General features: G+C 40.8%; 1 protein-coding gene across 2 annotated transcripts in view; it reads right to left on the bottom strand.

The window, feature by feature from the left end:
- Positions 1-3,941: 3,941 nt before the first annotated feature.
- ADHFE1 (alcohol dehydrogenase iron containing 1) overlaps positions 3,942-17,276 on the bottom strand; it is a 48,895-nt gene continuing 35,560 nt past the window's right edge. For both annotated transcript variants that reach the window (XM_060243681.1, XM_060243682.1), the window contains 4 exons: positions 15,273-15,351; positions 14,943-15,039; positions 13,275-13,432; positions 3,942-4,331 (listed from right to left, as the gene is read on the bottom strand). In XM_060243681.1, the coding sequence (XP_060099664.1) occupies positions 4,248-4,331; positions 13,275-13,432; positions 14,943-15,039; positions 15,273-15,351 (418 nt within the window). In that variant the 3' untranslated portion in view covers positions 3,942-4,247. The remainder of the gene's footprint in view (positions 4,332-13,274; positions 13,433-14,942; positions 15,040-15,272; positions 15,352-17,276) is intronic.

Here is a 17,276-nt window from a genome sequence, read left to right on the forward strand (position 1 = left end):
GGTTGGAACACTTTCCCCATGAAGAAAGGTTAAAATGCTTGGGGCTCTTTAGCTTGGAGAAACGTCGATGCGGGGCGACATGATAGAGGTTTACAAGATAATGCATGGGATGGAGAAAGTAGAGAAAGAAGTACTTTTCTCCCTTTCTCACAATACAAGAACTCGTGGGCTGAGCAGTCAGGTTAAAACAGATAAAAGGAATTACTTCTTCACCCAAAGGGTGATTAACATGTGGAATTCACTGCCACAGGAGGTGGTATATATATATATATATATATATATATATATATATATATATATATATATATATATATATATATATATATATATATATATATATATATATATATATATATATATATTTGGCCACTGTGTGACTCAGAGTGTTGGACAGGATGGGCCACTGGCCTGATCCAACATGGCTTCTCTTATATTCTTACTGTGCTAGAAAAGGGTTCTTTCTCTCCTTTTCTTTAGGACCCCTTCCTTGATTAGAGAGTCTTTCTCCCATGAGCTGCTTTAAACCCAGGAGGGAAAAATGCCTATTTCCTTTCCCTCCCTGGACTTGGAAAAATAGGCATTTGCAATGAGAGAAACAGTGCAGGGGGTAAGTGCAGATTTTTCTGCACTCCTTCCCTACTACCATGGGCCAGATCCATATTGCCCCACAGTGTCTTTTTCCAATTCAATTACACATCTGGAGATCCAAACACTAATTCTCAGGATCACATGTCTCTGACTTTTAGACAACTTTAAAAATGTCACCAATACATCACATTTTTATTTGATCTGGACAGATTCACTGAACATACATACATCAGACAAATACTGCACTGAAAGAAAAAAAGGGGAAATCTGATTCTGGCTAGGAAAAAACAACACATGGCACATATTTTGCTCTAGGCATTGTGAAACTTGAAATTCAATTCAATGCAGAGTACTAACTACTATACAATCACGGCCAAAATTCAATTTCTAATTCCTAAATTTCAAGGGACATCGAGAAATGGTAGCCCTCATACTAAACATAATATTATTTAGGAGTGCTGTTTTGCCAAACGAGATAAAAACTGTGGTAAACCCTCCACTAATCTAACCATACATCAATTAAAATGTTTGAAATATTATTGCAGAATTAGCTTGCTTTTTCACACTTTAGGTACATTTCTTTGTTAAACATTTGTAAATAGCTCTGTCTATTTAAGCGCGTTTGAGTCAATGAAAGCTTATGTTAAAACAACAACTTATATATTTTAAGGTTCTCCACTACTTCTGTTTATTTCTGTCTGCAAGGAAATTCCTATCAATGACAGAACAGATCAAGCTATAATTCCATCTCTTATCTGATCACCCATAGCCTCTCTACTGATACAGCTCCAAAGAAGGCGGAAGTGCTAGGTATGTTACTGCTTTCTACGAATCTGGTTAAAGAAAAACATCTCAGATAACAAGATCTATAATGGGGCAATACATTAGGGAGCAGGATTTCCAATCTCATGTGCAAATGTTTGGGATAAATTGTTGGCTTTATGCCACCTGACCCCAATGTTGTTCTTCACTCCCCTAACGAGATCATCTCCTTTTGTCTGCTTCTCATGCCTTTCAAATTTCAAATTATGCATTCATTGTTATATTATAAGCAAATAGAACTAGGCATGGATTGAAGTCTGCATTTAGAAAAGCTGTGAAGTCTTTTGCCCCAAATATGCCCACACTGGCCCTGATCCAGATGCACACATGCAAGTAGACCTAATATGCATCAAATGCTGTTGATAGGCAAATCCAAGAAAGGCAGTCATTTCTCTGCCTCCAGAAGCAAGTATCTGCTTTATAGATGGAACATGGATAGCCCAACTGGGTGAAGTTGGTGACTATGTAATGATAGACGCATCAGCTGGATTCTGCATTGGTTAGTTGTGTGTTTGGGTGAAAAATACAGAAGATGGCCTGGCCATGTTTGGCAGGTCTCTCTACCATTGTCAGCTGCTTGATATATTGCTATTGCTTGACTGCAGTCACACACACTAAATAATGCACTTTCAATCCACTTTCCAACTGGATTTCTCTCAGTAAAATCCAGTTGGAAAGTACATTGAAAGACTATAGGTTTGGCATGTTAAATCATCTACTCTTTTTATACATTTCTAGACAGATGTAGGACCATGGTCAACAACATCTACCTCCTCATCCTATCTATGCACTTCAGAAATGAATCCATAGTTTATGTAACAAGCTAGTTTGGCAAATATAGAAACGGCATGCTTTCATATATATGCAGAATACATACAACCAAATAACCACTGTTATGGCACACAGCTCTGCAATGTTACCTTGCTCTGCTACAAAATGGTTATAGAAGCTGCAGGGCATTACAATAGCATTCTCACTAGAAAGTTCTCTTCAGTGCTGGGGATAGTAGTAAAGACAACTACTGCAGCTTTTATGACAGATCTTTTTATAAAGAATTAGATGAAGCAAATCTTTGGCAGAGGTTACTAAGACTGTGTGTTTGCAAACAAGAAGCAACAGAATTTTATTTCTCATTTCCTTCCTGTTGCTATTTAATCTAAATTTAAATTTAGATAAAAGGCCCCATATCCCCTCATCTTTCAGTTTTTCTGCAAGAAATATGTGTTTGCACGTGTGTAAATATAGCCATACTTTCTAATCTCAGTTTTGCACTACATGAAGTCTTTTTCTAAAGAAAGATGAATATGTACACACACACACACACACACACACACACGCAGGGTGAGGAATACAGCTGTGTCCACAGCAACACCGACAATGATTGGTGCCCTTCAAACACCGAGAAGCAAGTGACATTACAATGAAAAAGGGCAGCAGCATGTTGGAGCCCCTGACAATCAATCTTCAAGATGTGTTATCCATTTTAGCTGCAGCTGTAAATCAGCATCTGAATGCCAAGTAGTGAACTTAAGGCCTTTGAAACCAACATTCAAGTTTGTGTACCTCATTAAAAGTGCAAAATTCAGCTCATAGGTCATTGGGGTGACTGAGGACTCTGCTATATGCAAGTGAGACTTCTGACAAAGTGAATACAACCAAATAACCAAGGGTGAATGTGATTGAAACAGACAATGTTTTCTAAAATAACTGGACTTGAGACTGTATCTGTGTAAATCTATCATTGGAATTGAGAAACAAATTTGCAAAATGAATGACTCTTGTTAGGGCGCTGGCACTGGCTATAGCTTGACAATTATTTTTGCCACTGTGTGATCCATTAAGGGATCCTCAGCCTGTTGTTATGACACAAATAGGTTTCTTCCAGGCAGATGATTTTAAAGGATGAATTACATGTTGGAAGATCTGATCACAGGCCTACAATATGATGTAGCCCTAATACAACATTGGAACATTAATCCTGCCTCAAACCATTTGTCACGGCTTCTCTAGACAACTTTGTAAATGATCCCTTGTGATCGTTCCCCATTATAACTCTTAGAAAAGTATCTGTGACAAACCTGTTTTAAGTTTGCAGTATATCTCTGCCCTAACTCATCTTGAGCTGTTACCTACTATATATTTCTTGAGGCAGTAATGGTTTTGTATGAATTATTTTATTTATATAATTATCTTACAGATACTTATTCAATCATGTTGTACTAATTTTTAAAAAAACTTTTTTCTAAGGTAAGGCAGTGTGAGCCCAGGAAGTTATCAAAGCTGGCTGGTGCAGTTTGTGTGCCTGATACCTGCACAATCTGGGGATAAATAGACATGTTCCACCTCCTCCTCCTTCCAGTGTCCTTTACAAGCAATAAATTGGCTTTGAGCCCCACATCCGGAATACTGATGTACAAATCCCAACACTGAGTGGGTGGAGAACAGTCTCGCTGAGCCAAAAGTACAATGCAGTCGTAAAAGGGCTTCATTGTGTGACTGGTTGTGAACGAGAAACAGAATAGAAGGCAGCATTTTCAAACTTGTAAAGTTTTATTTTGTATCAGAGACTATTAAATGACATGCTAGAAAGTTCATTTAAGTACACTGTTTTTTGCATGGAAAAAAATCTCCATAGATTCATTCTACTAATAAGTAAAAGCAAGACAAGATTTTATCAGATTATACCCAGGAATAAGCATGAATGATAAAAAAAAAAAGCTCTGGATAGTGGGGTTGCATTCATTATCATCACTTCCCATTTTTTTTTTTGAGTTTTCTGTCACCCTAGAATGGCAACAAACTTTAGAGGTTTTTAAAAAAAACTTAAATATTTTAAGCTAATAGAGTTTCATAGAAGCTTCAAACAAGGCAGATAATTCTTCCTCAGTTTGGGGGCGAGGAGACAACTTAGTCACTCGTTCCTTAAAAAGTAAAAGTAAAGTAGAAATATATAAACTTTAAAGCAAATATTCATAGTTAAGAACATAAGAACATAAGAGAAGCCATGTTAGATCAGGCCAATGGCCCATCCAGTCCAACATTCTGTGTCACACAGCGGCCAAATATATATATATATATATATATATATATATACACACACATACACACTGTGGCTAATAGCCACTGATGGACCTCTGCTCCATATTTTTATCTAACCCCCTCTTGAAGGTGGCCATGCTTGTGGCCGCCACCACCTCCTGTGGCAGTGAATTCCACATGTTAATCACCCTTTGGGTGAAGAAGTACTTCCTTTTATCCGTTTTAACCTGTCTGCTCAGCAATTTCATCGAATGCCCACGAGTTCTCGTATTGTGAGAAAGGGAGAAAAGTACTTCTTTCTCTACTTTCTCCATCCCATGCATTATCTTGTAAACCTCTATCATGTCACCCCTCAGTCGACGTTTCTCCAAGCTAAAGAGCCCTAAGCGTTTCAACCTTTCTTCATAAGGAAGGTGTTCCAGCCCTTTAATCATTCTAGTTGCCCTTTTCTGAACTTTCTGCAATGCTATAATATCCTTTTTGAGGTGCGGCGACCAGAATTGCACACAGTACTCCAAATGAGACCGCACCATCGATTTATACAGGGGCATTATGATACTGGCTGATTTGTTTTCAATTCCCTTCCTAATAATTCCCAGCATGGCGTTGGCCTTTTTTATTGCAAACGCACACTGCCTTGACATTTTCAGTGAATTATCTACCACGACCCCAAGATCTCTCTCTTGGTCAGTCTCTGCCAGTTCACACCCCATCAACTTGTATTTGTAGCTGGGATTCTTGCCCCCAATGTGCATTACTTTGCACTTGGCCACATTGAACCGCATCTGCCACATTGACTCCCAGCCTCAACAGATCCCTTTGGAGTTCCTCACAATCCTCTCTGGTTCTCACCACCCTGAACAATTTAGTGTCATCCGCAAATTTGGCCACTTCACTGCTCACTCCCAACTCTAAATCATTTATGAACAAGTTAAAGAGCATGGGACCCAGTACCGAGCCCTGCGGCACCCCACTGCTTACCGTCCTCCACTGCGAAGACTGCCCATTTATACTAACTCTCTGCTTCCTATTACTCAGCCAGTTTTTGATCCACAAGAGGACCTGTCCTTTTACTCCATGACTCTCAAGCTTTCTAAGGAGCCTTTGATGAGGAACTTTATCAAAAGCTTTCTGGAAGTCAAGGTAAACAACATCTATCGGGTCTCCTTTGTCCACAAGTTTGTTTACCCCCTCAAAGAAATGTAACAGGTTAGTGAGGCAAGATCTTCCCTTACAGAACCCATGCTGAGTCTTCCTCAATAACCTGTGTTCATCAATGTGCCCACTCATTCTGTCCTTGATAATGGTTTCTACCAACTTTCCCGGTATTGAAGTCAGACTGACTGGCCTGTAATTTCCTGGATCTCCTCTGGAACCCTTTTTAAAGATGGGGGTGACATTTGCTACCTTCCAGTCCTCAGGAACAGAGGCAGATTTCAATGAAAGATTACAGATTTTTGTTAGAAGATCCACAAGTTCAACTTTGAGTTCTTTCAGAACTCTCGGATGTATGCCATCCGGACCCGGTGACTTATTAGTTTTTAATTTGTCTATCAGTTGTAGGACCTCCTCTTTTGTCACCTCAATCTGACTCAGGTCTTTCAACACCCCTTCCAATATTAGTGGTTCTGGGGCGGGCAAACACTTCTCATCTTCCACGGTGAAGACGGAGGCAAAAAATGCATTCAGCTTCTCAGCCATTTCCCCATCCTCCTTCAGTAATCCTTTTACCCCATGGTCATCCAAGGGCCCCACTGCTTCCCTGGCTGGTTTCCTACTTCTAATATATTTGAAGAATATATTTTAAGTTTCTTATCTTATGGTGAGTGATACTGTACGGACCTCTATTTGTTAGTAATTAAGCTGTGATATTCTCCTCAGTAATCTTTATGAAACCCGCTAGCTTACTCCAGAGAATGTGGTTGTGATACTAATGTGATGAAAACGATGGTTTATACATGTTCTGTTTCTCTTTTGTTACTCTTTGGCATTGTTCTTCAAAATACTTTCCCATCCAACTTCCCAACTGGGGCCTGAGTCCTTTGGGGGACCATTCAGGTAGTTTAATGAGTACAGTTCCATTAAGGTTTGCTGGGTTTAGGGGGGTTTTGGGGGGGAGGGGGTGTAATAGCATGCTGTGATGCAAAACATCCCAAAATAAACAATAACTTATTAGGGACTAGCTGGAAACCCGTATTTTGCTATGGTATTTAGGTACATTTAATTTAGGTACATTTGAATTCTGAGTGAGCTCCAGCCCTCACTTGGAGATTTGCAACAATGGTTCCCCAGAAGGAAATGGCTAGTTTGGAGGATGGAATATATGGCATTGTACCTGTCTGAGGACACATCCCTCCTCCAACCCCACCCACTCCAGGCTTCACCCCTCAAATCTCCTGGAATTTCTCAACCTGGAGTTGGCAACCCTATCTCATTCCCAGCTAGCCATCAACCTACTTAGATCTGGCCCTTTGACTCCAGCTTTCTATTTCCTCCCCCCTCCCCACAGCCTGTAGGAAAAGGACAGTTTTTCTCCACAGTGAGGACAAAGAAGCTTACATCATTCTCCTCTCCCCCTTTTGATCTGCACAACAACCTTGTGAGGTAGATTAGGCTGAAAGTCTGTGACTGGTCTGAAATCACAGTGTGGAGCAAAGCAGGACAGGAGCAACCTCAGCAGGATATAAGGGCACAGAGTCCAGCCTGCAAAGCAGCCATTTTCTCCAGGGGACCTGATCTCTGCCATCTGGAGACCAGCTGTAATTCTGAGTGATCTCAGCCCTCATTTGGAGAGTGGCAACAATGGTTCCCCAGGAGGAAGTGGCTGGTTTGGAAGGTGAAATCTATGGCATTGTACCTGTCTGAGGTCTCATTCCTCTTCAAACCACATAATCTCCAGGCTCCACCCCTGCAATCTCCAGGAATTTCCCAACCAGGAGTTGGCAGCCCTTTCTCCTTCTCAGCAGCAGTAGCACTGTTATTACACAGGTCCAAGAGTTTGGGCTAGGTGTTAATGAGTCAGTCAGGACATCTGTTTAGCAGCAGTAGCAATGTTATTACACAGGTCCAGGGGTTTGAGCTGGGCATTGATGAGTCAGTCAGAATACCTTTACAACTGTCTGTAGTCTCCATTAACTGATTTTCACAACAAAACACAGAGCTCTGCAGCTGACCAATCAAAGAGAGGGGTGTGGAAGCAAGTAGCACCCTGCCAGACACACAGCACTGCTTTACCCCTTAGGGAAAATATGTTACCTCTTTTTACCTCCTTAGGGGTCAAATTTCTAAAAATCTCTTTAGAGTGTGTGCTTTCATCATGGAAGGAATGCACTCACTGAATTTTGGGTTTCTAGGTCCAGGGGTTTGGGCTGGGTGTTGATGAGTCAGTCAAGACACTTGCTTTTATATATATATAGATGGGCATGGACCAGAAAATTGGAGGTTCATGAAGGTTTGTGGTTCATGAATTTCCCAAACTACAAACCATGAACTTCTATGGACTTTTCCGGTTTACAAACTAGGTTGTGGTTCGTGAGGTCCATAATGTGGCACAATCTGGAAGTGGGCTCAGAAGGCATTTAAATGCCTCCTGAGCTCATGACACCTCAAAGGGTTCCATAGATGCCAGCATACCTGGCCCATGGACCACTAAAAAAACAATTGTGGTCTGTGGATGGTCCATCAAAACAGATCATGAACTGGCCCCCAGTCCATGACAAAATTAGGTCCGTGGACTAGTTCGTGCCCATCCCTAACTGTTATGTCTGTTTCTAGCAGATGGCTCCACTCAATTGATCTGTGGTGTACTGCTGTATCTAAACAGTTTCCTTACATGATCCTGGAGTCCAGGATTCAACATAATGTCATAAGTGATCCTCTCAGCACTCAGATGCTTGGGCAAAAGCTAAGTAACCACTCTGTGACATCAGTGTAACTAATCCAATAGCAGCTAGCATTGTACCATTACAGCAGATCAGCCAATAAAATCAAGAGAGGCAGGGCAAGAAGAGAAGAAAGAGGAGAAAAAGCAAAAGTGAGAAAATGATCGCCAGGATGGAAAGTTAATAAGAATTCTCATCAGTTTGAATGTATTTTATAAAACTAAATTCTATTGGTATTGTACGTTTTATATAAAATATGTTACTGCTATTAGGGAATAGGTGGCCAGTAAAGAAATAGTGGGGGATACAGTGGAAAGTCAGGAGCTCTGTGGAAGTCATTGCAGGTTCTCCACCATGCAACTGGATCCAGCCTGGTTAGCTCCATGAAACAGGTTCCAGCCCAGTGGCCAGAGGCTGCAAGGGGAGGGAAGGAAGGAAGGCTGAAGATGGGGTGCAGCCAGTGGATCAGAAGGTGCTGTCTTCCTTGTCTTAGCCCCCTGCAATTGTTGTTTTGTCCCACAGAACTGGAAGGCCTTTCCCCCAGTCTTGAATTTGCCCTTCTTGGGCAAACTTATCGAGAGGGCAGTGGCGTCGCAGCTACAGGGCTTCCTGGAGGATGCTTCTGTCCTTGATCCCCGCCAGTCTGGTTTCCACCCGGGCCATGGGACGGAGACAGTGCTGGTTGCCCTGGTGGATGACCTTCAATGGCATCTGTATCAAGGCGGCTCGGCGGTGCTGATGTTGTTAGACCTATCGGCAGCGTTCGATACGGTTGACCATCGGTTGCTGGCTTGCCGCCTTGCTGACGCGGGGATTCAGGGGCTAGCCTTACAATGGCTTTCCTCTTTCCTTGATGGTCCGGGGACAAAGGGTGGCGATTGGGGACGAACTGTCCTGGAGACACACGCTTGATTGCGGAGTGCCTCAAGGGGCGGTGCTTTCCCCGATGTTGTTTAACATCTATATGCGCCCCCTTGCCCAGATTGCCTGAAGGTATGGGTTGGGTTGTCATCAGTATGCTGACAATACCCAGCTCTATCTACTTATGGCCGGCCGGCCGGCCTGCCTGCGCCCCAGAAAACTTGGACCGGGTGTTACAGGCGGTGGCTAGGTGGCTTAGGCTGAGTGGACTGAAGCTGAATCCGGCGAAGACAGAGGTCCTTTGCTTGGGTCGTTGTGGCCCGGGAAGAGAAATCCCCCTGCCAGTCTTTGACGGGGCGCCGTTGACAGCGGCGCACAGGGTCAAGAGCTTGGGGGTACTATTAGAGCCTTCACTGACAATGGAGGCTTAGATAGCAGCCACTGCCAAGTCTGCATTTTTTCATCTTAGGCGGGCGAGGCAGTTGGCTCCTTTCCTGGAGCACGACGATCTAGCAACGGTGATTCATGCCACGGTCACCTCGAGGTTGGACTACTGTAACGCCCTCTACATGGGGCTGCCCTTGTGCCGAACCCAGAAGTTGCAGTTAGTGCAGAATGCCGCTGCCTGGCTGTTATTAGGGCTCCCAAGATGGGAGCACATTTGGCCAGGGCTTCAGGATCTGCACTGGCTGCCAATAATATACCGAGTCCGGTACAAGGTGCTGGTCATTACCTTTAAAGCCCTATATGGCCTAGGACCTGCCTACCTTAGGGACCGTCTCTCCCCACATGTTCCCCAGAGAGTACTGAGATCGGGTTCTCAAAACCTGCTTGTAATCCCCGGGCCAAAGGAGGCCTGTTTGAAATCTACCAGGGATTGGGCCTTTTCGGTAACGGCGCCTTGCTGGTGGAACCAGCTGCCGAAAGAGGTGAGGGCCCTGTGGGACCTTGGGCATTTCCGCAGGGCCTGCAAGACAGTCCTCTAACTAACCGACTTACAACTAACCAACACTGGGGATTTTGGATTGTGGTAGTGTGCATTCTGACAGACCGCTGGTTTTTATGTTTTATTAACTTACTGTTTTAAACTGCTGCTAATTGATGTTTTAAAGCCAAACATGTTAGATTTTATATGCTGTAAGCCGCCCTGAGCCACTCCGGTGGGAAGGGCGGGATACAAATTGAAATATAAATAAATAAATACATACATAAAAATTAGCAGTTACTAGACAGCTGCAGAACAGTAATATAGTAATGCTGTATTGTTACTGTCTACTAGCTTATCTGAAAAAGTAAGTCTCTAGCCCTTTTTGCTGTGGTGATACAAGGGGAAAGATGAACCCCTTATATTTTTGCAATGAAAAAGGGCTAGAGACTTAATTTTGTTTTTAATGAAAGTTGGGAATTCAGAAGAGCTAGTCAGTCATGGCAATACATTGTTATAGCTTTATTGCATCGTAGCAGTCAAACGGCAGTTTTAAAAAGCTTCCAAAAAATTGCTGATAGTGGGATGTGGTTGAGGCAAGAGAGTACAGGAAAAACTGCCACGTGGATGGTCTCTGCAGTTATGAATTTGCAGCAGCAATGAAGAAGACTGCAGATTTATACCCTGCCCTTCTCTCTGAATCAGAGATTCAGAGCGGCTTACAATCTCCTTTATCTTCTTTCCCCACAACAGACACCCTGTGAGGTAGGTGGGGTTGAGAGAGCTCTCACAGAAGCTGCCCTTTCAAGGACAACTCTTGAGAGAGCTATGGCTAACTCAAGGCCATTTCAGCAGCTGCAAGTGGAGGAGTGGAGAATCAAACCCAGTTCTCCCAGATAAGAGTCTGCACACTTAACCGCTACACCAAACTGGCTCTCGGTTTGAAAACTACACTGATGATCACACCAGTACAGGAGCTCCAGAAAATAAAGACTTCTTTCTCCAGCATCTTTATTGCCATATTTAGTACTTTACATCATGTTTGAACTTCATCAGACCATTATTTTTTTGTAATGATTAGTTCAATATAGTACAATTTTTTCACTCAAAAGGAAGTCTTAGCCAAACTAATTCTGTCAGTCAACATAAAGTTCCAGTTTTGTCTTGATGGAGTTCAGACTTCCTTGTTACACTAACAAATTTGATATGGACTAGAAGGGTAAAAATCTGTATCATAATTTGTCAAATCCCCAAAAACCTTTGAATTAACATATCCTCAATTTATTTTCTTTCCTGATGGCAATATATTCCTGCAGTTAGAATTGTAATCTTATTGCTCTAAGCTATTTTGTCCTAATTTGTAAATGCTGGTTCCGTTCCAATGTCTCCCTCCTATCCAGTTCACACTGAAGATGGGATTAGAGAACCCTTCTGCAAGTAACTTAACATGAAGCCTTCATCTATTTAGCTTATTTATATATTTAATAGTGAAGGAGACTTTGAAATCAATAAACTCATATAGTATTTAATGCTACAGTGAATGTTCTAAATAGAAAAAAAAATCAATACCTATTAATTCAGCAAGATTTCCTTTGTAGCCACCCTAGAAAAATGTCTGGAATGTTGTGTTTCTAACAATTATGTAGAGACCAGTGGTTTCCATCAATAGTAACCAGACTATTATTATGTCTCTGCTCACCTGCCCTTCAATTCAAGTAGCACAATGAATTATTACTGGTTTGCTATCTGTTTAAAATTGGATTCAATTGTTTAAGGTATTATGATGTGGTTTTATGGTTCATATTTCTGTTATGACCAGTCCTGAGCCTGCTTGTGGGGGAGGGCAGGATAGAAATAAAACAAATAATCAACCAGTTGGAATGTATTGATGTGCTAGTGCATTGTCTATCTGATCATGCAAGTGATGTAATATGACAAATTAAACAGGAGCTAGATTCTGCCCTATGACCACTGTAGTGTGACCTTCCTTTGTCCATTCTCCAGCTTTCAACAAGAGATATCAACTATTTGTACATAAAGAAAGTCAGAATGGCATAGTGGTTATAGAGTTGCACTAGGATCTGGGACACACAGGTTAGAATCCCCACTCTGAGTATCCTTGGACCAATCATAAACTCTCAGCATAACCTACCTCTCAGGATAAAATGGAGGAGAGGATGATGATGTAAGCAACTTTGGGGAGAAAAGTGGAGTATAAATTTAAATTAAAAAAAAATAAAAACAGTGGAGATAGTTGTACTAATATTTTTGAAACAGGTTTCAGAACCAAGAAATTATAAATCAGAGACAATTTCTTTGCTTTAGCTTGGCTTATTCATCTCATAATTCTACTTTACAGCCTGTAAATTTGGTGTCTGACAAAAGTAGTTGTATGAATCAGCCTTTATTGATGGATTTCTGTCTGCTTTCTGATTCAGATGTCAGACAGAATGAATCAATAAAGGTTAATTCACTCAGCTGTTTCTGACATGGAAGAGTCATTCTGAAATGATTTTTCCCCTTGAAATTTCTCTGAATAAAATGTTCTTGTGAAAACTTCTTAATGTAGTAAAATTATAATGTACGGCAAATATCTCCAACATGATATTTTACAGGATGTAGTAATTTGTCAATTTAGCCCATGTAAAAAGTAAACCAGATGGAAAAAAATCTCACCTTCTAGAGATCTAAAAATCTCATCTACTTAAAAAAACAGGGTCAGGGCTAACTTCTCACAGAAAACTATATATATATACACACTTTTCTGTGAGAAGTTAGCTCTGTCTCTATTTTTTTAAGTAGATGAGTCTTTAGCAAAGCAAAGAATTCCTCACAGTAGAACCTTCTGGGCTTTCTTCCCATCTCTTAAGCATATCTGAGAACAAGAAAGAGTACAGCTGCACTGGTGTAGCCATTTTCACAAGATAAGATTATTTTTCATTAGCCATTTTTTCAGAACATAAACACATGATATGGGGGAATTTCAGAAAAAAAGAACTCCCTCTACTGTTAAGAAAATTCTGTTGCATAAAAAAGATTATAATTTTATCCCATATTTACTTTTACTTCTTTGCTATCAACAGGACAACAAAGCTGACAAAGCAAAATATATGAGTGAACATTTATTTAAAAGAAAAAGTCTTTTCCATTTGTCTTACCTGAGGTAGGGTGCCTTTGACTAAGGATGGGATGTCTGCTTTAGAATAACCCAGAGCAGCTAAGCCATCATCCACATGCAGATCAAACAATAATTTCCGGAGAGTATCTGCCAAAATAAGCCCAGCATCTTTCATTCTGGCAGTGCTGATATTAGCTCCTGAAATAAGAGAGAGGCTTTCAACGAATAAGAGGACATTCATGTAACATCAACTGAACATACTACTCGTCAGGCCTCAGGTTCAGTGGGAGCTCACAGGAGCACAGCTCCTGAACCTTTCTGAGAGTTCCACCTTCTCCTTGTCCATTGAATAGTACTGCAGCTGCATAACAATCCCTGGATGAGCTCCACCACCTATTTTTCTACAAAATGACCACTGCTACTCATGCACACCAGCTACTTGTGTAAAAACAACTTCAAGTGAATTTTATTTATTTACAAAATGTGTATACTGCCTTTCTGCCTCTACAAGAGCCACCAAGGTGGCTAGCAATTTAAAACATACATAATAAAACCACTTTTAAAAACCTTTACAATCAGTCCACCCAAACACACATCTGATTTAACCAATTTTTAAAAAGAGTTAAAATACATACAAATAATAAAAACATCAATTAAAACATTAGGAAGGAGGCATCACTAAGGGAACACCAAAAGAAACAAAAGTTTTCACTGCTGTCAGAAGATGGCAACAGAAGGGGACAGACAAATCTCTCTGGGGACAGAGTTCCAGAGCTTTGGTGCCTTGACTGAGTCCGCCAATCTTAACCACTGCACCACACTGATACTGTCATACTTTTTAGTTTCTTCTCTTTCTCTCAGGTTGCAACCCGCCTAATTTCAGATGGCAGGGTCACCCAAAGTAGTCTATCTGAAGATAATTGTAGTGGTCAAGCAGGTTCATAAGGGAGTAGGTAATGAATATCACATTATTCCTCAGATTAGTTTTTGTCTGTGTATGCTTGTTTAGGTTCAAAGTACAACCAACTTTTTATTCATGTTTGAACTATTCCTATTTTTACTAATATTTGAATGATATGTACTTCATTAATGTTTCTCTTTACTGTTTAACATTTTTGTGGGCTGTTTTCCCCTATTCTTCCCTTTTGAAATTTTATATTTATTTTTTTATAAAGTTAAAAAGCAGTTTGATTTTGGAAATTAAGTTGGAAGAACAACTTCAAAAACCAAATTAAATGCTCTTTTTGTGTCCTTTAGGCTTTTATTAGCAAAGTACTTGATGGGCAATGTGAATGATGGAGAGAGTGACTCACCCTGTCCTCTTGTGGCTCGCTGGTCTCCACAGAAACAAGCCAAATGCAAAGGTAAGGATCCTGCCCTGCCAATGCTTGCTCCTATTGTGCACAAGCTCTCTAGAGAATGGAGGGACCCAGCACAATAGAAGGTCACTGTGGGCTCTGGCTTTTCTGAGGTGTCTCTCATCATTCCCTACACATCCCCAGCTTCCATTCTGGAACTTTTGGGCAGTGTCTTCTTCGTAAAACTCCAGGTTCCTTAACTACTCCTACCTAAACTAAGCAAACTATTTTTGGGGGGTGGCATTAGCATGCTGTAAAGTCATAAAGCCTAAAATGGCTGAAAAGGTTTTCATCTACTGATTCTGAATGACTTTTCTTTGTTTTCTCATGTTTAAATAACATAAACATACCCAATATCTGGGCGGCCTCCAAGTGACGCTCAGGGCACATGGGTGCTGTGAAAGTAAATACTGCTGGAGATGTGAGCACCACAGAGAGACCATGTGGCTAAAGGAAAGCAAAGGATAAGGCATGTTAATCATAATTTTGATAAATCAGTAGGAGGATTTGGGATGACACCATGACTCAGTGGTAGAGCTCTCCAATTGCAGGTCAGAGTAGAAAATACCAACTCAGATAGACCAGCGGTCTGACTCACAATAAGGTGGCTTTATGTTGTACTTAAAGGTATCTCTAGCAATAACTATACAAATGACAAATAGATATATGCAAATTATTACCACCAGGGAATGATCCACATGATAATCCTTTGCTTTATAATTCTTCACCAAGCCGGAAATAGGATAAGACATGCCATGGCTATAGGAAAAAGAATTTTTTTTAAAAATTAAAATATTCAATTTTTTAATGGATTAATACAGTAAGCACTAAAAAGTGTGACAATATCAGTGTGGTGCAGTGGTTAAGAACAGCAGACTAATCTGGAGAACTGGTTTGATTCTCCACTCTTTAACAAGAAGTAGGTATTTTGGGGTAGGTATTTGCGAGTTTCCTGCATTGTGCAGGAGGTTGGACTAGATGACCCTGGAGGTCCCTTCCAACTCTATTATTCTATGATTCTAAGTATGCTGGGTGACTTTGAGTCAGTCACAGTTCTTTTAGAACTCTCTCAGTCCCATTTACCTCTCAAGGTGTCAGTTGTGGGGTGAAGAAGGGAAGGTGATTGTTAGCCACTTTAAGACTCTAGATCAAAGTGGAGTATAAAAACCAACTAATCATAACTAATCAGAGAAGGTGCAGGCAACTCTCAAGGGATCTATGAATAGTTCGGCTCAACACAGCTCATGTTTTAATGGGCCAATCGTTAAACCAGTGGTCTGGTGATGATGAAACAATAGCAAGAAATAATAATTCAAATACAAATAAAATTGGATTGCCTCATCCAAAAAAGTCTATGTGCCATAAAGATGTCTGCATTTGAATGTGAATGAAGCTGACAGCCATTTGTACCTGAATTCAGAAGCAAATGCCCATATATTACTCATCCTAACTGATGCCTGCTTTCAGACATACAAAGTCTTGCTTACTTTGAGGTAGGACTGCTCCCCTAATCCATGTGGTAACTTTTTAATTTCCATTCAGTGCGACAAGGCTACTCACATGGAAGGCAGATCATCTGCCCTTTCTCTATGCATAAAGGTTTTTGTGTTTTCTATTTCATGAGAATACACATACAACAGTGGATCACAAGTGTGGCCATAACTCTATTCCTCTCTCACTGACAATGAAGCCGATTGTGACAAGCAATCAAAGTCCACAGATATCTGAACAAATTTTTATTTTCACAGAATTATGGGCTGGGAACTCAGTGATGTTATGACTTATGTAAACACATTATCTCTCAACAAAATTAGAAAAGATAACATGATTAATCATTAAAATGTGTTTTCCTCCTTTAGATGTACCAATGTTCTATACAGATACTGTTATTACAACTTTGATCAGTTTTCAGAATTATTCTATATAATACAACTTGATTGCATTCATAGTATCATGAGCATGAATGTGGAAAGGTGGCATACAAATTCCTTAAATAATAACATTGAATATTCCCCTAAGTTTGTGCTTTAATATTCTTCTCAAGGGAGAAAATTTCTAATAATTCTGAAGTATTTTGTATGGGGGTCAGGAACTACAATATTTTTTTGAAAAATAGGACCTTATCATTTTATAGAATCAGATATTTTCTAATTAGATTATTTTAAATAATGGATCTCTTTAACTCACAAACTGCCTCTTTCAAGGGATCAGACATAAATGTTACATGGGGATTAATTAGAGATGAATTTATCAACAGGACCTAACAGAAATCTAGGATCCTACTCTAATCCATCAGAACATGGAGAGCCAATATTGTACAGTGATTAGAGTGTCAGACTAGGATCTGGGAGATCCATGTTCAGCTCTGCATTCTATCATGGAAACTTGCTGGGTGACCCTGGGCCAGTCATACACTCTCAGCCTAGCCCTAACCTACCTCTTTGGATTAGGGTTGCCAATCCCCAGGTAGGTGCAGGGGATCCCCTGGTTTGGAGGCCCTCCTCCTGCTTCAGGGACATCAGAAAGTGTGTGTGGGGGAGGGAAATGTCTGCTGGGCACTCCATTATTCCCTATGGAGACCGATTCCCATAGGGTATAATGGCGAATTGATCCCTGGGGCTCTGGAGGACTTTTTTTTTTAGTTAGAGGCACTGAATGTTTGGCATAGCATCCAATGCCTCTTC

This window comes from Heteronotia binoei, chromosome 7 (genome assembly GCF_032191835.1).
Source record: "Heteronotia binoei isolate CCM8104 ecotype False Entrance Well chromosome 7, APGP_CSIRO_Hbin_v1, whole genome shotgun sequence".
Classification (NCBI taxonomy): Eukaryota; Metazoa; Chordata; class Lepidosauria; order Squamata; family Gekkonidae; genus Heteronotia; species Heteronotia binoei.